This window comes from Pelobates fuscus, chromosome 5, assembly GCF_036172605.1.
Source record: "Pelobates fuscus isolate aPelFus1 chromosome 5, aPelFus1.pri, whole genome shotgun sequence".
NCBI classification, from domain to species: domain Eukaryota; kingdom Metazoa; phylum Chordata; class Amphibia; order Anura; family Pelobatidae; genus Pelobates; species Pelobates fuscus.
In genome coordinates, this window is record NC_086321.1 from 192,310,584 (window position 1) to 192,337,500 (window position 26,917).

The 26,917-nt window shown below is 48.2% G+C and overlaps 1 protein-coding gene across 1 annotated transcript in view; it reads right to left on the bottom strand.

Moving 5' to 3' along the window:
- The window catches only part of JPH4 (junctophilin 4), a 90,986-nt gene that overhangs the window by 21,748 nt on the left and 42,321 nt on the right, over nt 1-26,917 (bottom strand). The window contains exon 4 of the mRNA XM_063454870.1: nt 23,551-23,669. Coding sequence (XP_063310940.1) covers nt 23,551-23,669 — 119 coding nt within the window. The remainder of the gene's footprint in view (nt 1-23,550; nt 23,670-26,917) is intronic.

Genomic DNA, 26,917 nt, shown 5'->3' on the forward strand with positions numbered 1-26,917 from the left:
CTAGGGAAAAAAAGTCCTTTTTGACCCCAGAATGGCAGTCAGATTAATCCTTGGCTCAAGCTGCTATTACCTAATTGCTATTGATTACCTAGAATAATAATAATAACTATGGCCTCATTTTAATTCTGTTGGATAAGCTTTCCAAATTACTTTTATGTTTTGGGTAAACTTTTAAAACAATTTGTTTTCAAAATATTAAAATATCAAACAATACATCCTATATAAAAATATCAATATATCAGAAATATCAAAACATTGAATCAAAATCAAATTGATGCCTACACCATAATTTATAAATATGGATTGAGCCATTCTGACCTGCTTGTTTGAACTCTTTTAAAACACAGTGGTGATGATAATAGATGATCCAAATCAATATTGCTATCTGTGTGCATTTCTTTAAAGGACCAAACTTCTGGAATAAAAGGGAATCATGACATGTCACACATGTCATGTGTCCTTAAGGGGTAAGCATGTTCCAATCTGTCATTTTGGGTATAAGGGACATGTTTATTTGTTTCATTTCGCTAAGTTATAGGCAGGCCCGGACTGGCCATCGGGCACACCGGGCAAATGCCCGGTGGGCCGCGATGGCCGTGGGGCCGAAGCCGGCAGGGGAAGGTCCCAGGACTTCCCCTGCCGGTTTATGCAGGGCCGGCACTATCCGAGCGCCGGCCCCGCTGTATTCCATGTCGGGCTGGTGGGGAGATCAAAGATCTCCCTCACCGGCCCACATGCTATCCAATGCGGCCGCCGGCGGGGAGAGAGAGGGAGAGAGACAGCCTGCACGGAGAGAGGACCCGGCGGAGCTCTAACTTGCAGCTCCGCCGGGTTCCTCTCGCGAGATCCGGAGCGTTGCCATGGCAACGACCGGATCTCGCGAGAGTGAGCTCTAGCCCGCAGGCTAGAGTTCACTCACCACGAGGACCACCAGGGAACACTGCCACTCTGCCTCCCAGTCCCAGGAACCAGTCCCCCCCCTCCCAGGCTAAAGGTAAGAAGGGAGGGGGGGGACATAATGCCTGTTATTTTATTTGTTTACCCCCCCCACACACAAAATCCATTCTAACATTTATACATCACTCACACCCATCACACTCAGCACTCTCACCCACATAACACACAGCACTCTCACACCCATCACACTCAGCACTCTCACACCCATCACACTCAGCACTCTCACACCCATCACACTCAGCACTCACACCCATCACACTCAGCACTCACACCCATCACACTCAGCACTCACTCAGCACTCTCACCCACATAACACACAGCACTCTCACACACAGCACTCTCACACACAGCACTCTCACACACAGCACTCTCACACACAGCACTCTCTAACCCATCACACACAGCACTCTCACACCCATCACACAAAGCATTCTCACACACATCATACACAGCACTCTCACACACAGCACTCTCTAACCCATCACACACAGCACTCTCACACACATCGTACACAGTACTCTTACACACATCACACTCAGCACTCTCACACACAGCACTATCACACTCAGCACTCTCACACCCATCATACACAGCACTGTCACACACAGCACTCTCACACACCACATTCTTACACACATCACACACACCACTTACCGCACCCTCACATACCACTTACCGCACCCTCACATACCGCACCCTCACACACAGCACCCCTCACACACAGCATCCATCACGCACACATACAGCACCCTTCACATACACACAGAACCCCCCCAACACACTGCACCACACACATACACAATAGTTCCAAACCCACACATATATATATACATACACACACACACACACAGCACCCCTCACACATACTGCACCCCTAAACACATTACATTCCAGACACACACTAGATCCCTTACCCAACTCTGGATCATCTACACACATATAAACACTAGATCCCTATATACACTCTGAATCCGTTATAAACACACTCACTAGATCTCCTACACATTCTGGGTCCTTCAAACACACACTAGACTCCTATACACATACACACACACACACACACACTACACTCTTAACATATACACTCTGAATCCCCTATACACACACACACACACACACACACACACTAGATTCCTTGTAAGTAAACACATACTACACCCCTAAACACACACTTTCTACAAACACTACATCACCTATACACACACTCTAGCCTGTTTGCACACATGCTACATCCCCTTTACATACATTCTCTACAGCCCCTAGCCACATATGCATCACATTACACCACAGGCACAACATGTCTAAAACTAACCTTATTACACAATACCACACCACAATCAGCTCACTCTACACACACGCAATACCACAAGCAGACTCCAAACACATGCACAATACTCTTTCCTGGCATTTTTGTCTCCTGGTATCCAGTTATAGAGACACCAGAGACAAGTTGCAAGGAAACACAGTGCAAGCATGTTATTAAATTTGCTTGCACTGTGCAGAACAAATACAGTTTTTTTTTTCTCATGCTAGAGCTCTTCAGCAGAGCTCTGCGCATGGTCTGCCCTGGAAGAGCATTGAACCAACATGCTCACTTTGAGAGGGGGCGTGCTTGTCATTAGTGATGACAAAACACACCTCCTCTGACCCGCCCCCTTCTTAGTGGGCCGCTGGGATAAAAAAATGCCAGGGCCGAATTTTTCTCCCAGTCCGGCCCTGGTTATAGGTAATATAATAATGTAGCCCCAGGTAGCCAAAGCGCAGCTAAGCGGACAAGGGCCTTGACAGGAGTTAGGAGGCGGGCATAGGAGGAGGAAAGGAAGTATGGGTAAAGGGGATGGGATATTTAAATAGGCAGCCATTTTGTGTTAATTCACTTTTAATCTCCTACCTGACCGAGTTTGTGTGCACTTCTGTGGGCACCTATTTGGTCTGGTGGGGTCTCTTTTTTCTCCTTCTGCAGGGCCATGGACGAGGTGGAGAAGATGCTGGAGGTGATCCGGTCGGCGGCGCAGGGTCGTGGAGCTGCATGGCTGCGGGCCCAACTCGGTCCGGCCCTGGCGGGGATGGCGGCCCAGGAGGGCGAACGGGACCGTCCGGTTCGTGCCAGGAGGCCGCCGCGGAGGCTGAGCCCAGGCGCGGGGCCTGGTGAAGATGGAGCTGGTGGGCGCGTGTCGGCGGCAGGAGGACGCGACGGGCCCGGTGGCCATGCGGTCGAGGCCCCGCCTCCCGCCGTGCTGCCTGGGCCGCGGGGACGTGCGGAGCGACGGGCGGCTGCCCGGGACCGTGGACCGTGGCGGTCTGGCCCTCGGGTCGAGGAGGGCTGCACCTGGATCGGGGGTTGCGGCGTCGGCCGGGCCCTCCGGAGTGACGGTCGGCGTGGGGTCGCGGCCCAGGCCCCTCCGTCCGGGACTGCTGCTGCCAAGGCCGGAGACGTGGGGCCGACACGGAGGCTGCTGGACCACCAGGCAAGTGCACGGGGCTCTGCCAGGGGCCCCCTTGGCGTGTATGGGGAGGGATGCTCTTTGCCCAGTGGTAGTGGGGCTAATGGGGGTGAAGGGCGCAGGCCAGAGCATGAGGAAGGGCAGGGGGGGGGAAGGTGATTCCTGGGGGGCTCAGGCTAGCGCAGGGACTGCAGGAGGGGGGCGCGCAGCTAGGAGAGAGGGGTTGGGGTCTCCGGAGGGGTCCCTGGGGGTAGCTGGGGGGGATAGGGGGTCCTCGGCCGGAAGGGGGGTTAGGTCTGGGCCTATGGGGCAGTTAGAGTCCTTGGGGGCGGGTGGGTCTGTTCCTCAGGTGGGGGTCAGAAAGGGGGGTCGGGCTAGGCTTGGTTCGGCAGGTATGGGGGGCGGTACTGGGGGCGGGGAGAAGGCGGTTCGCTCTAGGGAGCGGTTGCCGGGGTGCAGTGGTAGGCTGGGGAGGTCCAGTTCGGGGTCCAGCGGTACCAGCACTTCCCCGGTTAGAGCGTGTAGGCCCGAAGGGAAGGGAAGGGGGTAGGTATAGGCGGGACAGGTCCACCTCGGGCGGCTCAGAAGGGGACGGGGCAGGGCCTCCAGGCGTGGTCGGCAGAGGCGGAACTCACACCGGGATGGTAGGAGTCGTAGTCCCCGGGGCGGGGCCGTTCGGGCCTCAGGAGCGCAGAGCGGGGGGGGACACAGAGCGGGAGGCTTGGTCGGATGGCAGGCGCTCCCTGGGGCGGGACGGGAGGGTAGCAGATGGTCGGTGCACCCTACCCAGGACTTCTTCTCCTCGTTACAGGTCTCGGAGCCGTTCTCCCTCTGTGCTGGCTGGGCACCGGGTGGACTCCCCGGTTGGCGGGACGTTCACGGATGTTCCTCATCCAAGGCGGACAGCGATTGTCGATGCAGCCCCGAGCGTTAGTCGGACGGGGGGCTTGGCCGGTGAGTTACGTACCTCTTTGCAATCCACTACATTGGTTCACACACTACAAGCACTTCTCCACTCACTGGGAGCGGGGGGGCAACAAGGGGACGGTGTAGGTCAGGTGTGGGCTCAGGGGACAGGGGTCTCGGGTACGGTCTCAGCGGGACCTGGCTCGAGCGGGGGGTCGGGGGGGCGGTCGACGTGGAGCCGGGCGCGGGTGCGGGTCGCAGTGCCGCGGGCAGCCTAGCGGACGCGACAAGCGAGCGGGTGGAGTTGGCTGGGGGGGGGGTCCCGGAGGCGGCCAGGCAGCACGCCTATGTGTCCTTTGCGGGCCCCCTAGGGGTACACCTCAAACAAGAGGTGAAGGAAAAGATATGGAAGGGCGAATTCTGTGAAATCTTTTCCCTCCTCCCGTTAGAGGAATTTATTGACCTCAAGGAGGAGGATAAGAAGGATGAGAAAAAGGAGGAGGAGGAGAAAAAGAAATGGTATCGTAAGATACCGAAGTCTTTCGGCAACTGGCTGCGGGCGTTCTGTGTGCTGGCCAGCGTCTTGGGGGAGAAATCTCCTGGCTTATGCTCCTCCCTGTTCTGTTACTTAGACGGTATTTGGGAGGCGTACCGCATCTACGGGGGACTGGCGTGGTGGCGGTATGACGAGCAATTCCGCCAGCGCCTGGCGGCCAATCCGGGTATGAGGTGGGACCAGATGGACCTACCTCTCTGGATGAAATTGATGATGGCACAGAAAGCACAGCCCTTTCAGCACACGGCCGGCGCAAAGGGGCAGTCCGCCTCATCGGCCGCCACAGCAAAGGGCTTCTGCTGGCTCTTTAACGAGGGCCAGTGCAAGTGGGGGACCGCCTGTCGCTTTAAGCACGAGTGCTCGGGTTGCTGGGGCGCCCACGGGCTTACCCGATGTTTCAAGAAAGGAAGGTCGGGGACTGCCGGAGGTACGGCTGCGAGCGGAGGGGGGGAGGGGCTTCCCCTGCCCAGGGGCTTAACCCCAGTGAGGCTAGACACGATGGAACCGTGGCTAAGCCGCTACGGTAACAGGGCGGACGCCGCGGTACTTCGGGCGGGCTTTGGGCAGGGGTTCTTTATCCCCTTCCGGGATGAAGGGGGGTCGCAGGGGCGGCGCAACCTTAAGTCGGTTGCGGAGTTCCCTGGGGTGGTTCGGGAAAAGTTAGGGAAGGAAGTCTCGTTAGGTAGGATGGCGGGCCCGTTCTCAGCTCCGCCGTTGAGAGGTCTTAGGGTTTCCCCTCTCGGGGTGGTCCCAAAGAAGGAACCGGGGAAGTTTAGGCTCATTCACCACCTCTCCTACCCCAAGGGGGCGTCGGTGAATGATGGCATCGACAGGGAGTTGTGCTCGGTGTCGTACGCATCGTTTGACCGGGCGGTCGAGCTGGTGAAAAGGGCCGGGCGGGGGGCGTTGATGGCTAAAGTGGATATCCAGCTTGTCATCACCTGCTGGGGTGCTTCTTCGAAGGGGAGTACTTTGTGGACTTATGCCTCCCGATGGGCTGTTCCATCTCCTGCTCGTACTTCGAGAAGTTCAGTACTTTTCTTGAATGGGTGGTACGGACAGAGGCTGGGAACGGTGCGGTGGTGCACTATCTGGACGACTTCTTTTGCGTAGGGCCGGCGGCCTCCCTGGCCTGCCTGCACCTGCTGAGAACTGTCGAATGGGTGGCGGGCCACTTTGGGGTCCCGCTGGCGGCAGATAAAACTGAGGGCCCAGCGGTGTGCCTTAGTTTCCTGGGACCGGAGATAGACTCGGTGAAGGGTGAGTGTCGGCTGCCGCCGGCGAAGTTGCAGGGTCTGAAAGGGGCGGTGGCAGCAGTGGCTCGGGTGCGCAAAGTTACCCTACGGCAACTGCAGTCCCTGATCGGGATGCTCAATTTTGCTTGCCGGGTGATCCCCATGGGGAGGGTCTTTAGCCGCAGCCTGTCGGCAGCTACGGCGTAGGGTGCGCTCCCCACGCCATTTCATCCGGGTGTCGTCCTCTATGAGGGCCGACCTGGACGTATGGGATACCTTTTTGCGGGATTTCAATGGTACAGTGTTCTTCAGGCAGGAAGGGGTGTCGGCGGACGAGCTGGAGCTGTTCACTGACGCGTCGGGTAGTGTGGGCTTCGGGGCCTACTTCGGTGGGAGATGGTGCGCGGAAAGATGGCCGGAGGCATGGGGGTCGAGCGCCCTCATGCGGAACCTGGCTTTCCTGGAACTGTTCCCGCTAGTGGTTGCGTTAGCTCTGTGGGGTGAGGATCTGCGGAACCGAAAGGTGGTCTTCTTCTCGGATAACATGGCGGTAGTGCACGCGGTGAATAATCAGTCGGCGGCGTCTAAACCGGTGGTCAGGCTACTGCGGCGCTTTGTCTTAATGTGCATGTCCCTGAATGTAGTCTTTCGCGCGCGCCATGTGCCCGGGTACTTGAACGAAGTGGCTGACGCTCTCTCTCGTTTACAGTGGCCTCGGTTCCGGACGGTGGCACCGGAGGCATTGGAAGTGGGGCAGGAGTGCCGGACGAGATTTGGCAACTGGGAGCGTCCTGCTTGGGGGACTTGTGAAGGATTCCCTGGCACCGGCCACGTGGGCCGCTTACAGTAAGGTTTGGGGTTTGTGGGAGCGGTCGTGGGCTGGACTGGCCGGCGTGCCGGAGGGGGAGGCGCTCCGGGACGCGTTCCTGTGGTACACCTGCCAATTGCTGGCGCAAGGGGCTTCCCCGTCGCTGGTTGACAGGTCCATGGCGGCGCTGGCCTTCTGGTTCAAGCTGCACGGGAAGGAGGACCTTACTAAATGCTTTGTCGTGCGGCAGGCACTTAAGGGATATCGGAGGGGGCGTAGGGTCCCGGACGCGAGGCGCCCGGTGTCGGTGCGGGTGTTGGGCGACCTGTTGGGGGGGCTACCGGACATTTGCTTCGACGGGTTTGAGTTGTCCCTGTTCCGGGCGGCGTTTTTACTGGCCTTCTTCGGGGCGTTCAGGATTGGCGAGCTGGTAAGTGCCAATCGGGCGTCGTCCGGAGGCTTACAGGCTTCGGGGGTCCGGATTCTGAACGGACACTTGGTGGTTCATCTGGCCAAATCCAAGACGGACGTCCTGGGGGTGGGCCGCGATGTGACGCTACGGGCCTTGCCGGGCTCCCCTCTGTGCCCGGTGGCGTCGGTGGTGGAATACTTGGCCAAGAGGCCGGTGGTTGGGGGATCACTGCTGGTGCATGCTGACGGGTCATCCCTTTCCCGTTTTCAGTTCACTAGGGTCTTTCGGTCCGGCCTGAAACGGTTGGGGCTCCGGGCGGATAGATTTGGTACACACTCCTTTCGCATTGGGGCAGCCACGGAGGCCGCTCGGTTGGGGCTGGGGGATGACACGGTAATGCGGATTGGGAGATGGGAGTCTAAGAGGTTCCGGTCATATGTGCGGCTGGGTTTGTTGGAAGGTTAGGACGGGTCGCTTCGGGGATCCTGAGGGGACTATTGTGGGGGTGTTTTTTCAAATGCTGTTTTCTCTTTCTTCCCCAGGCCATGTAGCATGGATCGTGGGCCATTCATTTGTCTTCTGGGCCGAAAGGAGGGTCGCAGCTCGAGCTCAAGGCCAGCAGCTGGGCTTCGCAACGGACCAGTTGGCGGTGAAATGGTTTGGGTACAGGGGTTTTCGCTGGGGGGAAGTCTGCGGGAAACTATTCCGGTTGGTGGCGGGTGGGCATAGGCCCGACCTGCTCGTCCTCCACGCGGGGGGCAATGATTTGGGCCTCACGCCGCAACGGCGGTTGGTGAAGTGGATGAAGCAGGACCTCAACAAACTGGGGGACCTGCTTCCGGGGGTGATGTTTGTATGGTCTGAAATTATCCCGAGGCAGCGTTGGAGGCACGCTAGGGATGCGGTGGCCATCGAGAGGTGCAGGAAAAAAGTGAATAGCTTGATGGCAAGCTTTGTGAGGAAGCTGGGGGGTGTGGTAGTGCGACACAGTGAGTTGGAGGGTGCGCTGCCAGGGTACTACCGCTCGGACGGTGTTCACCTTTCAGCAGTAGGATGGGACCTGCTGAACCTCGGGTGGCAGGACGGAATGCACAAGGCACTATTTCTTCGGGGTGGCGGAGCTCAGACAGCTTAAGGGGTCAAGGTCTGAGCTTGTGGCGGGATAGGGAGCTGAAGGAGAAGGAATAGGCTCCCTAGGATGAACGTCATGGAGACGTAAAACTGTGGTCCTTGGTGGTTGGTAGGTTTTGAGTCCTGTCGGTGGCTCAGAACCTGGTGGGGTAGGGGTATCCGGGTACACCCCTGCCATGGTTAAATTGTGTTTGGCACTTTAAGTTGGTATGTTGGAATTATGTTGGTATATGTTATATATATGTGTTATTATATGGGGGTCATTGCCTTTGTTATATTAACAGAAGGATTCGGATGCGAGGGCGGAGCATGGGGGCAATGACCCAGGTTTATTTGTTAAGTTATTATTACTGTGATTATTATTGTTATTATAATTATTATTGTTATTATTATTAAGTTATAAGTAATATGGTTATTATAATTATTCAAGATTCTTTAATAAAGCTGTGGACAATTTTTCCCATATACACTAGTGTCAGTGCATTATTGGGGAAGGTATGTGGGAGGGTTGTCCTGGTATCCGACTGCCCATATGGCGACTATACACCGGTCATGTAGCCCCAGGTAGCCAAAGCGCAGCTAAGCGGACAAGGGCCTTGACAGGAGTTAGGAGGCGGGCATAGGAGGAGGAAAGGAAGTATGGGGTTATGGGTAAAGAGGATGGGAAATTTAAATAGGCAGCCATTTTGTGTTAATTCACTTTTAATCTCCTACCTGACCGAGTTTGTCCCACCCACCCTCCCTTTAGGTTGTTCCTGGTGGGGGTTATCCCGTTTTTTCACAGCGGCGGGATAGGGAGCTGAAGGAGAAGGAATAGGCTCCCTAGGATGAACGTCATGGAGACGTAAAACTGTGGTCCTTGGTGGTTGGTAGGTTTCGAGTCCTGTCGGTGGCTCAGAACCTGGTGGGGTAGGGGTATCCGGGTATACCCCTGCCATGGTTAAATTGTGTTTGGCACTTTAAGTTGGTATGTTGGAATTATGTTGGTATATGGTATATTTGTTAAGTTATTATTACTGTGATTATTAGTTATTATTATTATTATTGTTATTATTATTAAGTTATAAGTAATATGGTTATTATAATTATTCAAGATTGTTTAATAAAGCTGTGGACAATTTTTCCCATATACACTAGTGTCAGTGCATTATTGGGGAAGGTATGTGGGAGGGTTGTCCTGGTATCCGACTGCCCATATGGCGACTATACACCGGTCATGTGTATTTCCACTTTGTTTTAATTAATGCACCAGAAATTATTTTAATGTACACAGCGCATTATATTTAGGCAGAAAGAGGTTTGATACGGGAATTGCAAATTTTAGGGAAGAAACTAAGTAATCAAGAAAAATAGCTCAATTGAAGAACTATTTTAGTTAGCTATTTGTAAAATTGCAGCTGTAACTTTTCAAGATGCACAGAGAAGAAAAAAAAAACATCATGAAGAAGCAACTAATTAACAAGTGTGCATCCATTTTAAAGTTTCAGTTATATAGGAATACACAGCATTTTTTTTTATTCCAGACTGTACCGCAAGTTTTCATACATTTTATTAATATATGCTGTTAGTATAGATTAACAATGACAAATAAATATTGACAATATGAAGCTCTTGCTTATCATAAAGTACAAATGTGGCATGAAGCTAGAATTGGATTGGACTAAAAAGCAAACTTACGTGGGATTGTTGCCAGGATTTTTACTAAAGATAAATATGAGGGTATGGATTTGCGCTTTTAGCAAATAGAGAAGGCTGCAGCTGCGGTCCAAACAGTTCTTAAAACCTCAGCATAACAGGAGAGCCAAGACAGGCTCAGGCCTCTGAAAAACATGTCCACATTGCTGTACGATCGTGCCAAGTCACGTCCATGAGAATGCTTGTCTAGCCAACCTGATCAAGAGGAAATAACTGCTCCTGAAATGAGAATGTGCTTTCTCCTGAGATAGACATTACTTTGCCAAATGAAATCACTATCAAGGCTGTCGTCAAATATGTGAACCAGCGATCCGCAAACAGGCAAATGGATGCTGTATATCCACATAACAATCTATATATGCATGCAAAATATATCACTTCGTGGGCATATTAGAATACCTGCCAGACATTTTTATAAGTTGAATTGTGATAGGAAGACCAAAGAAATTTCTCACAACGTTACATACCAGTATGGCCTCAGATGAACATTATGGCTCTAGTAGCATTGTCATCTTACCAGGGCTTGTAACTTTTGAAGCCACAAAGATCAATGTTTGGTGGTTTGAGTGCCATTGCCTAACAAAGAGAAAAGGGTCAGCAATTTGCATCAGGCGACTTTCCCAGGAAATACAATATATAGCTGTTAGAGGCTTTCCAATGACATCTCAAGTGATGAGTCTCATTGGTCCAGTCAGAGTTTTGGCTACTAAAAAACTCAGTCAGTAACTGTTCCCATTTCTCTGTGTGTGCAGAAGAGCCATCAGCAGAAAAAAATGTTAAAGAGCAATTTTACCATGCTTTTGTCCTCCTGCCAATTTGTATTCAAGCTACTAGTAGAGGCATTAAGTGCCTCATGAAAGGATTATAGTGGACAATGGAAATAAGCACCAGTGTCGCTGTAGAATAGTTGATCCCCAGCCATTTATGTGCAAATAGAAACTGCTGGCTTTTAAATTCAGATTTAGTTGTTTAATGGAGACCTGACCAAAATACGGTGTTCATCGTTATCATGTCCCAAGCTGAGAGGTTAGGCTTTAGGTTCCATGGCATTCTCTGTATGTCACACCACTTCAAAATGATTTAGTTAGAACCAGATTATTAACCCCCAAAAGCGCTCTAGTACCATGACCATTTGTCACAAGCTCGCTTACCTGAAGGTCCCCCACCGCATGTTCATACACAGCTGCGACAGATCCCCCTCACTGCACGCTGAGGACTCTGACGTGTTCGACCGCAAGGACCTACGGCCGGCATCCCTGCGACACGTGGACGCGGTACCACGGCTCCCTACACCACGCCGCAACCCGCGGTAAGCTCCAGCCGAACCCACTTGTAAACTCCACATACTCTAGGTGTGCGCCCAATAGCCGGCCTCTTAAAGGGACAGAACACCTGAAACAGCTTAAAGGGCTAATCACCGTTTAACCAGTATGTGAGACGTGGATACCTCTCCCCTATATAAACCCAGTCAACCCTTACCTCAGTGCTCAGTTATACTGTGCTCTTCAGTATATACACTCCTGTAAATCTTGTCTCCATCCAACCCTTGACCTATCTGCCTATTATACCGTTCCTTGAACCTGCACTGCCTGTCCCTGGACTTTGGCTTACCTTGACTACAAGATTGTCTTATCCCTATTTGGTACCTCGCTTCTGGCTCACTACTGCCTCCTGGGCCCCACCTGTCAAAGACCCAACACCACTACAATAAGTTGTACAATAAAGTGTGGTAGTTATAGTACTTGCAACATCTTTTTTAAAATAGTGATTATTTCATTATTCACCAGTGCTCATCTCTATGATGAAAAAGTGATCTACCCTATTTGTGAGTGAGAACATTGCACCTGCAATACTGAATTTAAAATCAGATTTAAACAAATGAAACATGAGTTTTATAGGCAATAAATAGGCCAAGTACTTAAACTAGCTGGTTCTTGTATACTGTCAAAATCTCTTTTTTCTCCATTAGTTTGTCTGTCACGAACGCACCCTACTTCAAGAGTGTGCGTGACGTAGTTGTGGTGATGAAAGTTGTGGTGATGAAAGGGTTAAAGTTCACTATTTGTCTGCACTAGACCGGAAATAATGATAAAATCCCCCTTAACACCACCCACAATCAAGCATAAATACTATACATATTACTATTTTAACGCTGCCACCACCAAGACAATTTATAAATGGGGTGCCTTGGTCCCCCAGGTAACTTAATAATAAAGGCCCAGCAAGTACAACTTAGAACAATATTTAAGCAATTGCAAAACACTAATTAGTCTCTTCAGGTAACGTGACTCTTTACCAGGCAAATGCAGAACTTAATAAAGGAATATTTATTATGAGCAAAAAATAGTCACAGTCAGGGACGTATTAGCCGCGAGGCAAACAAGGCATATGCCTTGGGTGGCACTTTTCATTGGGCGGCAAATAAAGCCGCCCCCAAATGCCCAGGCAAATGTCTTGTTAGCCTGGCAGCTAACTAACAGTCCAGGCAGGCGGGCGGGTAAGTAAGAATCCATGCGGGTTGCGCTGGTGAGGGAGCACTGATTAGTGAGCTCTCTGCTCAGCTCCCGCACGCGCCGCATAGTGAGGCCAGGAGCCTGAGTTTTGAGGTTTTTTTTAGTTTTCAGTTTTTTTATAATCAAAATTAAGAATTAGGCTTATTATTCTGTGGGTACATATTAATGTTTCTTTTGGATATGATACTGAAACACAAGGCTAATGATCATTAACATATCAAAGTTAAGAGGCAGAGGCCATATGGCTGAAGGCAGTTAGTTTACATTGGAACTAGACTTCCAGGCCACTTATTTGTGACTTATCACACCTTACAGAGCCGTTAAATAATCAAAGGATCAATCCATGTTGTAAACCATCTGCCTCCTTTCACATTCCTATGCAATTTACATTATCCCTTCTGTCATCTGACCTTGCAACCAAGTGGCCAATTCATATATGCACTACACAAATGACATTACATGGCAATATTCTGTTGTGCAACAATGAAATATGCACCCTTGGCGTGACAGTGACCACAAGTGAAGTGTCATAATCCTGTTGCTCAGAAATGTGCATGCTCTAACTCTAATATGTCTTCTTCTGGACACATTTTATGTCTTATAATATCAAGGTAAACAGGACATGAACAAATGCTATCAAGGCTGCATAGAAAGGGACATTGGAAAAAACAAACTATGTTTACATTCTAAATAACTACTTCATCACCTACACTAATCAGCCACAACATTAAAACAACCTTCCTGTTATCATGTAGGTCCCCCTTGTGCAGACCACACACCTCTAATGTGTCGAGCATGGACTCGACAAGACCTCTGAACGTGTTCTGTGGTATCTGGCACCAATACATTGGCAGCAGATCCTTTAAATTCTGCAAGGTGCGAGGTGGGGCATCCATGGATTGGATTTGTGGTTCTTGTACATCCCAAAGATGTGCAATTGGATTGAGATCTGGAGAAAATGGAGGCCAAGGCAACATCTTGAACCCTTTCTCATATTCCTCAAACAATTCTTAAACAATTTTTTGCAGTGTGGCAGTGTGCATTATCCTGCTAAAAGAGGCCACAGCTGGGGTGGGGCCTGACCGCTGAGCTGAGCAGACACTAGTTAGAACAGCTGCTTCTCTGCGCAATGACAGAAAAAAACTGCTTTTAATCGACACATATGTGCCACCGGGCGATAGGTGACATCAGGGTGCTCAAGCTGATACCTAATAAACAGACCTACCTGCGGGATTCACCCTAGCGTTCTAAGCTGCCTATGAGCATGGTAAGAGCGGAGGAGGCAGCCAATCTCCCAATGACACACAAGGCTGAGAACTCTAATATGGGCCCTCACCCCATGGACTGGTGGGGGTTATCCTGGTAACGTACTCATGCTCCGTGGCAGCAATGCCAACAATGACTTCCTTTCCCTAAAATGGCAGCAATCATAAACGGCCTTTTAAAGCAGCACAGCCACATTCCACTCTCCAACAGCTGGATGATATCTTAACAGCATTCTGGCTTTGCATAATGGAGAGACGAAGGATCTCTCCCCTGCCCCCACAACATTTCTTACCTGTGGATGATCATCCCCTGCCGTAATGCTGACAGCTGATGCAGCAGACAGTAGGGACCTAATGCAATGGCCCTTCTCACTAGGGCCATGCATGGCACTTTTAGACCTGGACCTGAAGGTGGATATTGATGGCTACCAGGCTAAGGACTGTACATCTGACCCATATTCACCACTCATCTATCTTGATTGTAATGTCCAGTCGATGCGGCACAGAGGATTCAAGGATGAAACCATACCACCTGTATTGCTGGATATTGTGCTGACCCTGGCTGCGATAGACTCACACACAGATACTGCAGATGATCCCAGGCTATAAGGGGGCTATTTTGCTTTGTCTCATGTGTATTGGGGATGACATCTGTACTTTCACGCAATTTTCAATTACACTTATGTACATAGAATTTACTTTTTATTTAATTTTTTTCGTTGTTCTATTCATCCTGTGCACTGTTCCTTCTATTGAAGTCACAGTAACTTTGTTTACATTATCCATGTCTCCTTTTCCTTCCATGCCTCTCACGAGTCACTCATTAAGACATGGCCTTATGGCAAAAACTGATTTTGTTATTTCCTTTTTAAAAAATTAAGTGCAGTATTATTGACATGTCTTGCTGTACCTTGTACTGTTTATTATTGTATATTTCTCAGCTAAAATGTATTTCAATGCTTGTAGTTCTCATTCTGCACTGAAAAAATAATGTAAAAAAAAAGGAAAGAGGCCATCAAAAGCCACTATTGCCATGAAGGGCTTAAGTGGTCTGCAACAATCTCTAGGTAGGTGGTACGTGTCAAAGTAACAGCCACATGAATGCCAGGACCCAAGATTTCCAAGCAGAACATTACCCAGAGCATAACATTGCCTTCGCCAGCCTGCCTACTTCCCATAGTGCATCCGCTGCCATCTCTTCCCCAAGTAAATGACACACATGTACCCAGTCATCCACCTGATTTGAAAGAAAACCTTCTTCCATTGCTCCATGGTCCAGTTTTTACACTCACGTCCCCATTGAAGGCGCTTTTGGCTATGGACAGGGGTCATCATGGACACTCAGATCGGTCTGCAAAGCAACCCCATACACAGCCAAATGTGATGCACTATGTGTTCTGACACCTTTCTATCATGACCAGCATTAGGTTTTCAGTAATTTGAGCTAGAGTAGCTCTTGTGTGTGATCAGACCAGATGGCCTTGCCTTTGTTCCCCACGTGCATCAATGAACCTAGGGTGCCCATGACCCTAACGCCAGCTTTCCGGTTGTCCTTCCTTGCACAATGTTTGGTAGGTTGTAGCCACTGCATACCAGGAACACCCCACAAGACTTGCCGTTTTGGAGATGTTCTGGCTTAGTGGTCTAGCCATCACTCTTAGTCCCTTGTCAAAGTCACTCAGGTCTTTTCGCTTTTTTGTTTTAAACACATGGAATTCAAGAACTGACTTGAGATTCAGTTCTAAAACACATAGGATGTTAGACTGGTGGCAAAATAACACTTATTACTGACGGATAAAGGATAGGCCAATGCTACATTTGCTATACAGCTGCTTAGAGAGAAATTGATCATATTCCAGGGACTATGCAAATCCATAAAAGTTACAATTGCTTTTGTTTTATGTGTATAATGTATAGGTATTGCCTTGGCTAGTGTCTGGTTATCATTTATGTGTCAGTATTTTTGTTTTTTACTTTCAGTACTCTGTCTGCCTACATGAATGTACAATTCTCAAGTGTCCTTGGGTTTATGTAAGAAGCTTGCTGTGCATTTTCAATAGAAATAATTGCCTAAACTACCCTGAGCTGCATTGTCTATGTTGTGGAGCAACAAGTGTTGAAAATGCTAGTATGGAAGCTTACCGATCCGTTAAAACTGCTGAATTTGGGACTTTTAAAACTTTAACTTACTGTTGGGCGTCTATGCCATTCCAGGTATAATTTGTTACATTCTGGAGTTTAGTGAATAAAAACTTTAGTGTGTTAATGCTTTGCTATCAACAAAGGGGAGCAGGAGGGAAGGCTGTGCTGGTCGATGCACAACTCTCCTACACTCCAAGCATTAGACCTCAGAGAGAAAATCCCAGTTCTTGTCCACTTCCTTGTGTTCTCTCATTCCTCAATGAGTAAAAGAGTGAGGGATATTCAGGGCCGGTGCAAGGATTTTTGCCGCCCTAGGCAAAAGTAAAGTTTCCGCCCCCCCCCATGTGACATCACAATGCCCCACCCATATGATCTGCCATGTTAACTAACGCCAGTGCTGCAGTGCCGCCGTGTTTACATTAAAAGGCCTGCAGGGACAGGCTATAGACACCAGAACCACTACATTAAGCTGAAGTGGTTCTGGGGACTATAGTGTTTCTTTAATGTGAGGTAAATTAAAGATTAGTGCCACGAATAATATACTAGATTGCCTACTTACAACCAGATGAGGATGGTGATGGGCTCTAGCTGCAGTCTGGCTCCACTGGTCTGGTGTAGAACAGGCGCTCTGGAGGCTGTTTGTAACTGTGGTCACAAAAATCAATGTACTGGGAGAACGGGAAGCAGCTCCATTTTTTGGGGGCCCTTTACACAGCTCAAGGTCTGAGTCCCAGGGTCCACCTTCATGTTCCACCAATGAGTTTGTTCACAGTGAGTGGAGTGTGTAGGGCATGTCCTGATATGTGTGTATCTGTGTTTGTATGTGTGAATCTGTGTTTGTATGTGTAAGGGCTGCAAGGTGTGTTTCTGTGTATGTACGGAATGCAGTGTCTGCGTCTGTAAGGGGTGCATTGAGTGTGTGTACGGGGTGCATTCAGTGTGTGTAAGGAATGCATTGTGTGTTTCTGTGTGTGTAAGGGTTGCATGATTGTGTGTGTGTGTGTGTGATGGATGTCAATCTCTTTCTCCCCCCCTTCCTTGTCACTCTCTTTCTCCCCCCCTTCCTTGTCACTCTCTTTCTCCCCCCTCCCTTGTCACTCTCTTTCTCCCCCTCCCTCCCTCCCTTGTCACTCTCTTTCTCCCCCTCCCTCCCTCCCTTGTCACTCTCTTTCTCCCCCCTCCCTCCCTCCCTTGTCACTCTCTTTCTCCCCCCTCCCTCCCTCCCTCCCTCCCTCCCTTGTCACTCTCTTTCTCCCCCCTCCCTCCCTTGTCACTCTCTTTCTCCCCCCTCCCTCCCTCCCTTGTCACTCTCTTTCTCCCCTCTCTCCTTTCCTTGTCACTCTTTCTCCTCCTCCCTCCCTCCCTACTCTCTTTCTCCTCCTCCCTCCCTACTCTCTTTCTCCCCCTCCCTCCCCACTCTCTTCCCCCTCCCTCCCCACTCTCTTTCCCCCCTCCCCACTCTCTTTCTCCCCCTCCCTCCCTACTCTCTTTCTCCCCCCTCCCTCCCCACTCTCTTTCTCCCCCTCCCTCCCTCCCCACTCTTTCTCCCCCTCCCCCTCCCTCCCTCCTCTCTTTCTCCCCCCTCCCCACTCTCTTTCTCCCCCCCCCCACTCTCTTTCTCTCCCCTCCCCTACCTCTATTGTAGCGTGGCCGAGCTCTGTATGGTCCGCGGGTACAGGGAGCTTTTGTTTCCTGTACCCGGCCGGACTAAAAGGAAGGTGCACACTCAGTGCACACTTCCTGTTAGTCCGGCCGTGTACAGGAGACAGATGCTCCCTGTACCCGCGGACCATACAGGGCTCGGCCACGCTACAGTGAGGGAGTGACAGGAGGGAGTGCTGAGCGCTTCCCTCTTGTCAGCCCCTCTCGTCATGCTGTGCCCGGGCGGGCAAAGCTGCAGCCGCCTGAGGCTCTCTACAGAGCGATCGGGCGGCTGCAGCATGAGGGTGGCCGGCGTTCCTGGCGGCGCCCCTTCCGAAGGCTGCCTAGTCCGCCTAACAGGTAGCGCCGGCCCTGGGGATATAACAACAGTATACTTGTTAGTGTGCGTATGATTGCTAGTGTGAGTCTGTGCAGTTCAGACAATTCAGGAGGAGTGAGGGTCTGTGAATGTATTGTGGCAAGAAGGGACATATGAGGGTAAATTGCCCGATTTGTCTGGAAAACTCTCACACCTAAGTACCATTAGGGGACCGACCTTAGGTGTTATGTATATGTCCCCCACTATGAGGTCAATTGCAAAGCCCTATTAGACTCAGAAGCAGCAGAAAGCTTTATTGATGCACACTTTGTGTCCACACACAAAATACCTCTAAGGGAGAGGCCAACACCTTTGGGTGTTGAGGCCATAGATGGTAGACCGCTTAGGAATCCGATCATTACCCATGAGACCTTACCTGTCTCATTGCATAAGGCATAAGGAACAAATCAATTTTCAGGTTCTCTCCTCACCCTTTTGTCCCATTGTACTTGGTTTTTCATGGCTAATCAAACATGGTCCACATATAGATTGGAGGAAAGAGGAGATGATGTGGGGTGATAGATGTTGTAACAGATGTTTAAAGCCTATAACAATGGAATTGGGTACTATCAATGTTCCTACTGCCTCTCCATTGCCCACTGCGGTTCTCTCCCAATATGGGGAGGTAAAGGAGGTATTTAACAAAGTACATGCCGATACACTTCCACCGTATAGATCTTATGATTGTCCAATAAATCTATTACCAGGTACTATACCTCCGAAAGGGAGTGGTTATACCCTGTCTCCCATGGAAAGTAAAATCATGGAGGAATATATACAGGATGCGTTAACTAAAGGTCATATACGCAATCTTCTTCCCCAACAGGAGCAGGGTTTTTCATTGTATCTGAAAAAGAGGGTGATCTGCGTCCTTGTATTGATTACAGGGAGCTTAATAAAATCACCATAAGGAACGCTTACCCTATACCAGAGGCGTAGCGTGGGGGGTGCAGAGGGGGCCGGCCGCACCGGGCGCAACATCTGGGGGGGCGCGGACTGGCCCACCGGGACACCGGGAAATTTCCCGGTGGGCCAGCACACTAGGGGGCCGGTGCGTGGCCGCCTAGTGTGTACCAGCCCCGGCAGCAATTACAGGGTGACTAGCAGGAGGGGAAGCGCTCCCCTCCTGCCGGTCAAGGAATGTAGTGTGGCCGAGCAGGCAGACCGTGTAGGGGAGCTTCTGATCCCCTACCCGGTGTAACAGGAAGCAGTAAGCGAGCCGAGAATGCTCCTCCCGCGAGCAGGCAGGTTGGAGTGTTGCCGTGCGTTACCATGGCAACGCTCCGACCTGCCTGCTGTTCTCGCGGGAGGAGAGTGAAGTCAGCCTGCAGCCAGAGGAGCTGCAGGCTGAACAGCACGCGCCACCACTGGACCACCAGGGATTGAATTGAAGCTGTTCCCCCTCTCCCCTCCCTGGGCCCTGACCAAAGGTAAGGGGGGAGGGGGAGTAATACAAACGTTTTTTTTTGTTTTTTTTTAAAATATAAATATATCAATGCTTTAACCCCAACCCCATACACACACTACACTCCTCCCCCTCACCAACAGCACCCCCCCCACACACACAGAACCCCCCCACACACAGAACCCCCCCCACACACACAGAACCCCCCACACACACACAGTACCTCCTCACACACACACAGAAACCCACACACACACAGAACCCCCCCTGCACACAGAACCCCCCCGCACACAGAACCCCCCCCCGCACACAGAACCCCCCCACGCACACAGACCCCCCCGCACACAGAACCCCTCCACGCACACAAAACCCCTCCACACATAAACAGCACCCCTCCACACATAAACAGCACCCCTCCACACACACAGAACCTGTCCACGCACACAGAACCCCCCCACGCACACAGAACCCCCCCACGCACACAGAATTCCTCCACACACACAGAACCTCTTCACGCGCACAGAACCCCTCCACACATAAACAGAACCTCTCCACACATAAACAGAACCCCTCCACACATAAACAGCACCCCTCCACACACACAGAGCCCCTTCGCACACAAAACCCCTTATCTAGACAGTATGAGACAGAGGAGGAAAAGGAGCAAGAGAACACTCCTATTATTCCTCCTGAATGTGTTTTGGCTTCCACTGTCCTTTCTTTGCCCATGCCTCTTCTTGGTGTCATGATTGTGGCTCAACCTCAGGCACTTATTAATAAACCTTCAGGTCTCCTGTTCATTCCTGAAACTGAAAGGACGATTCTTGCTATTTATCATAATAACATTAAAACTGGGTATCCAGGTACACGCAAAACCATTTCAGCCGTAACCAGTGGCCAGTTCTGGTGGCCCTCTCTTTATCACTTATGTCAATACTTGACAGACTTGTGCTGTCTCTAAGGTTCCGCACAAATTGAAATGTGGGTTGTTACAACCGCTGCCGGTGCCTTTCATTCCATGGTCTCATATAGCCATGCACTTCATTGTGGAGTTGCCTCTCTCAAGGGATATAACACTATACTCATGGTCATAGATTGATTCTCTAAAATGGCCCATTTTGTCCCGCTTAAAAAATTACCTTCCTCACAAGACCTTGCTCAGATTTTTATTAAGGAAATAGTGAGGTCATATGGGATTCCTCAAAAAAACATTTCTGACAGAGGTTCTCAGTTCATTTCTCGATTCTGGAAATCTTTTTGTTTAAAAATGGGTATTGACCTGTCTTTTTCTTCATCTTATCAACCCCAAACTAAAGTAGCTGCTGAAAGGGCAAATCAGTCTCTGGAAGTATTTCTACGTTGTTTCGTTAACGCTTCCCAGGAAAATTAGGTTGACCTCTTGCCCTGGGCAGAATTTGCCCGAAACAACGCTACGCATAACTCTTCCAAACTAAAGCTACGTTTAACTCTTCCAAACTTAGTCCTTTTTATGTTGTATATGGTCTCTACCCTACTGTTTTACCTTCTGTGTTCTCTGATACAGATATCCCCACTGTGGATGAGCATCTGACCCTTTATGAGGAAACATGGGATCTGGTTCATTCTTCCTTAGCTAGCGCTGCTTCCCGTTTTAAGCAACATGCTGATAAGAGACGTAGTGGTGCACCTCCTTATCAAGTAGGGGACAAGGTTTGGCTGTTCACTAGATACATTGGTCCTTTACGTGTTTCACGTAGGATCAATCCGGTGTCTTATGTCCTTTACCTCCCTGCCAACCTTCGAATACCCCATACTTTTCATGTTTCTTTAACCCCTTAAGGACCAAACTTCTTGAATAAAAGGGAATCATGACATGTCACACATGTCATGTGTCCTTAAGGGGTTAATAAAGCCAGTTATCTGCATAAGATACACTACTCCTGCCGCGCTACCCACGCCCTTGGTGGTTGCGGGACAGGAAGAGTACGAAGTCCGTTCTGTTTTGGACTCCAGGTTCTTACATGGTTCTTTGCAGTATCTGGTGGATTGGAAGGGTTATGGTCCTGAAGAAGGCTCATGGGTTCCTGTTCCATCTGATCGGTGCGGTCACACTAAAAGAGAGAGAGGTTACTCACCTTACCTCCAGAGCCTCTCCCTCCATGCAGTTTGTTCAGCATTAGGAAGGGCGCTGCAAGGTCGGCACTATATAATAACGCCACCCACAATGACGTCACTAGTGACTTAAATGTGCGTGCGGCGTCACGTTTTCGCCGTGCACGCCATTTCTGGGGTCATGGGACCCAAATCAGCCAATAGAAGGATTTACTGGGTTATTTAAACCCAAACCTGCAGTTGTTCAGTGCCCTGTCGTGGTTTCCATCCTGTTGGTTATCTGAGAGCGCATTCCTGATTCTGATTATTGTTTTTTGATCTTGGCTTGGCTTGACTTATTTGTTCCTTTCTGTATTCCTGACCTCGCCTCGTTACTGTTTATTCTATTATGTTAATTCCAGCCATTCTAATGCCCGGTTATACGTTGTTACTGTTTGTATTTGTTACTTGTTTTACTTAATTCTGCATGTTGGGCCACTGGTTCGTCCTGACATTGTCCTTGTCCGCTCTGCAGAAACAGCATGAGGCCTTATCACTTTGCATGGATTCCTTGGTGGATGTTACCAGATGCAGAAACCTAAAGATTAGAGGTATTTTGGAGGATATTACTACTGGAGAACCCCCACAATACACCAGGCAGTTGATCTTAACATTATTGTTTCATAGGAAAGCCAAGGCTTTAAATATTGATCTAATTTACAGCATAATCTAGATCACCTATAGCACCACCTAATGTTCCATATGATGTCATAGTTGTCTTTGGCACAAGTACAGATACAAATGAAGTCAGAGCTGTTTTGAGGGAAACAGCATCATAAGACATTGAGCTGGTCCCCATCTCCACTACAACCACATGAGAGCCAGAAGCACCTGCTTAGGAACCTCCATTAGCTCTCCTGAGCAATCATACAATGCAGGTCTGGCTCATTGTATGATTGCTCTCAGCCTGCTCCATCAAGCTTAGCTTAGTTCAAGGGTTGGCAACCTTTGGCACTCCAGATGTTGTGAACTATATCTGCCATAATGCTATTACAGCCATATTGCTGTCAAAGCATCATGGGAAATGAAGTCCATAACATCTGGAGTGCCGAAGGTTGCTTTCTCTGGCTTTGACAGAGAGCGTCTGGCTGTCCTGAAACTAGTCAAATGCCCAGCAGATCTCAGGAAATAAGTCAGGCTGTTCTGAAATGGCTTGACTACTTGCGAGGCACCATGGCACTCCTGGCACCATAACTACTACAGCATACTGTAATAGTGAAGGTGTTTGGAGTGTTCCTTTACCACATCACCCAGGGTATGGGCTATATATTGGCCCCATCTAAGTAATTGACCCTGCTTGGAAACATTTCTACAAACAAGGCAATATTCCCTCATGGTGATTACATGTTAGTTTTATTGCCAGCTTATGGACATCACATCACAACAGTCACTGTCACAGTCACTGTCATCAAAACAAAACACTAAGCCCTCAATGAACACTATCCTAGCAACCTATTTTTCTACCCTACACTTTTGTATCACATTACCCAACTCCCTCTAGCATGTAAACTAATTGAGCAGGACCCTCAATCCTCCTGTTCCTGTGTGTCCAACTTGTCTGGTTACAAATACTAATCTGTTAGTCCACCCATTGTATAGCGCTATGGAACTTGGCGCTCTATAAATAATATTTAATTGTATACTCTCTTGAAAGAGGAATACAGTTGCACCGCAGGAGAACCACCTGCAATAGGGTTGTCCTACTCTCCACAGTCACGCAATCTTTGGAATAGAGGATGTTGTTGGCCTAGCCCACTAAAAAGCTACATATTTCTTAGCAATTTTTCTAGCACAATGTATTGATGGAATTTTCCATCCCACCATTTACAAAAACAGTTATGTGCACCATGACATATACACTAAGCCTGTCCAAAAGATGAAATATAGGTAATGTTCCTCCCAGTTCAAGCATGCTATTGGCACACACTCACTTGGCTGCTCCAGAAGCTCCTCCAGGTCATGGGACAGGATCCGGGCAGCATGAGAAGCTTCCAGTGCCTGCTGAGCGGCAACTGAAGCAGATTCAGCTTGAAGATGGGCATCAGCTGCACTATAAGAAAAAGAGAGAGATTCAGAATGTCACTGAGAACAATAGGCAGGAACAGGCTGTTCTCTTTCTGAAGTATGTTTAGGGCCAAGAGAACAATTAATACACTGGTCTACTATGTTTTATTGTTTTTTGGTCATAATTTTTTAGTTAGAAAATTTGAATTAACACAGAAAGCAAATCAATGGACTATTCAGTTTGTGCATATGCTTTTTATGTGTAGTGTTTTAGGTTGTTTAGTGCCTAAAGAAAGGTCAGTAACAACAAGGAGAAACAATACCTTGCAACTCACTGAAACGCTGACAAAACCTGTCTGGAAATCATTGTAAATTAAATAATAAGGTATTACACAAATGCATGTCCACAACAGTTAAATGGTTACTCCATGCATTATATCCATATTATACTACATATTGCTGTAGTGGTCACGATGCTAGGAGTACCCTGGCCATTTTTCCCAGTAATGGTTTAAACCTTTTTAGAATGGGCTCCTGGTCATGTTGCTTTAAGTAACCCTTTAAGTACACAATAATGGAATCCACAAAAAGCGATAATACTCATCACAAGGGAGAATTAGAATAACTGGAATGTTTGGGTATAGACTTCGGCAATTATTCATGGAAATTTTGCCCATTCAAAATGGTCACTCATTTAATAAAAAAGGACAGAGCTACTGGCTCTCTCCTTTCAATTTGATTATTTAAAAAGAAGAAGAGGGCACGTGCCATGCCTAAATCCCCCATGCTTCCCTTATCCAATACTACCCAACCTATCACAGGCAATTCTTCAGATATATGAGACGATATGTTTTAAGAAGATAAAAAATATCTGATGGCAATTAAAACATTTTTCCAAGGGAATTTAGTTTATTGCCCACCCTCTCACTATTATTATGGTTAGGGGTAGGTAAGGCCTTTTTAAGAGAGGAGGTGGTGGCCATAATTTTGTCTGGGCCACAATTTTGCAGGTGGGTAGGTAGAAATTTTATTAGTAGTGATGCACAGTGCTACCATCTTGGTAAATTTACTATGGCGGCACACTAGACGTTGCTTCCTCTGCTCTCCCTAGGGCATGTGTGTAAAAGGATGTGCATACTCATTTTGGGAGAATCATTGTTGGAAGGAGGTGACTTGACCCTGTAAGAATGTGAGTGGGTATTGGCAAGCAATGAATAAGATGACAAATGTCATGGAGCTTGATTAAAGCTCTACCTTTTCTCAGCTTTTGTCAACCTGTGGTTTCTATATCAGGAAAAGTAGTTCCTTTATTTTTTAAAGTAGTTTTCTTTATGTATAATTTAATAAAACAACGTAATTCAGTAAAAAGTGCAGTGGCCCTGTTGTTTAAAACCTGTAATGTAAAACATTGCAGTTTTGTTTAACCCCTTAAGGACCACGCTTCTGGAATAAAAGGGAATCATGACATGTCACACATGTCATGTGTCCTTAAGGGGTTAAACTGCAATGTTAACATTGCAGGGTTAAACACCAGAGGCGCTTCCTCTACCGAATGAAACTCAGTCATATGACCAAATAGTTACATAGCTGAAAAGAGACTTGCGTCCATCAAGTTCAGCCTTCCTCACAAATGCTTTTGCTGTTGATCCAAAAGAAGGCAAAAAACCCAGTCTGAAGCGCTTCCAATTTTGCAACAAACTAGGAAAAAAATCCTTCTTGACCCCAAAATAGCTGTCAGATGTCTCCTTGGATCAAGCAGCTATTACCCCACTAATTAGAAATTATATCCCTGTATGTTATGTTTTTGCAAGTATTTATCCAATTGCAGTTTAAACATCTGTATAGACTCTGACAAAACCACCTCTTCAGGCAATGAATTCCATATCCTTATTGCTCTTACTGTAAAAAAGCCTTTTCTTTGCCTTAGATGAAATCTCCTTTCTTCAAGCCTAAATGTGTGACCTCATGTGCTATGTATAGCCCTGTTTATGAATAGATTTCCAGATAATGGTTTGTACTGGCCCCGAATATATTTGTATAATGTTATCATATCCCCTCTCAGGCGCCGTTTTTCCAAACTGAAGAGATTTAAATTTTTTAACCTTTCTTCATAACTAAAATGCTCCATTCCTTTTATCAATTTTGTAGCTCGTCTCTGCACTTTTTCTAGTGCCATGATATCTTTCTTTAGAACAGGTGCCCAAAATTGCACAGCATATTCAAGGTGTGGTCTTACCAGCGATTTATAAAAAGGCAAAATTATATTTTCATCTCGAGAATTTATGCCCCTATTTATACATGACAAAACCTTACTGGCCTTAGCAATGGCAGATTGACATTGCATATTGTTACCTAATTTGTTGTCTATAACAATTCCCAAATCCTTCTCATGTGTGGTTATCCCTAGTACACTACCATTTAGGGTGTAAATTGCTTGTGCATTCTTAACCCCGAAGTGCATAACTTTTCATTTTTCTATGTTAAATTTCATCTGCCATTTTAGTGCCCAGTCCCCCAATCTATCCAAATCCCTTTGCAGCAAGGCAATATCCTGCTCACATTTTATTACTTTATAAAGTTTTGTGTCATCTGCAAACACTGATATATGGCTTTCAATGCCCATTTCAAGATCATTTATAAATATGTTAAATAGAAGCGGTCCCAAAACAGATCCGTGAGGGACACCACTTACCACTTTTGTCCAGCTTGAAAATTTACCATTTATGACAACTCGCTGTACTCTATCCTTAAGCCAATGTTTTATCCAAGAACAAGAGTATTCATCTAGACCAATTTCTTTAAGTTTGAAGACTAACCTTATGTGATGAACCGTATCAAATGCCTTGGCAAAATCCAAGTAGATCACATCCACTCCAACACCCTGATCTATATTTCTACTTACTTCTTCGTAGAATGCAATTAGGTTAGTTTGACATGACCTATGTTTCATAAAACCATGCTAATAACACAGTTCTTCCCAATGAATTCCTGAATATTATCCTTTAATAGCCGTTCAAATAATTTCCCAGTCACAGAAGTTAAGCTCACAGGTCTATAATTTCCAGGCAAGGATTTTGAACCCTTTTTAAATATAGGAACAACATCTGCCTTCCTCCAATCCTCCGGTACAAAACCTGAAACAAAAGAATCTTGAAAAATTAAATACAGAGGTTCACTTATTTCCCCACTTAGCTCCTTAAGTACTTGTGGGTGGATACCGTCAGGCCCCGGAGCTTTATTTACATTAATTTTCTTTAATAGCTGTAGCACCTTGTCTCGAGTTATTCAATCACA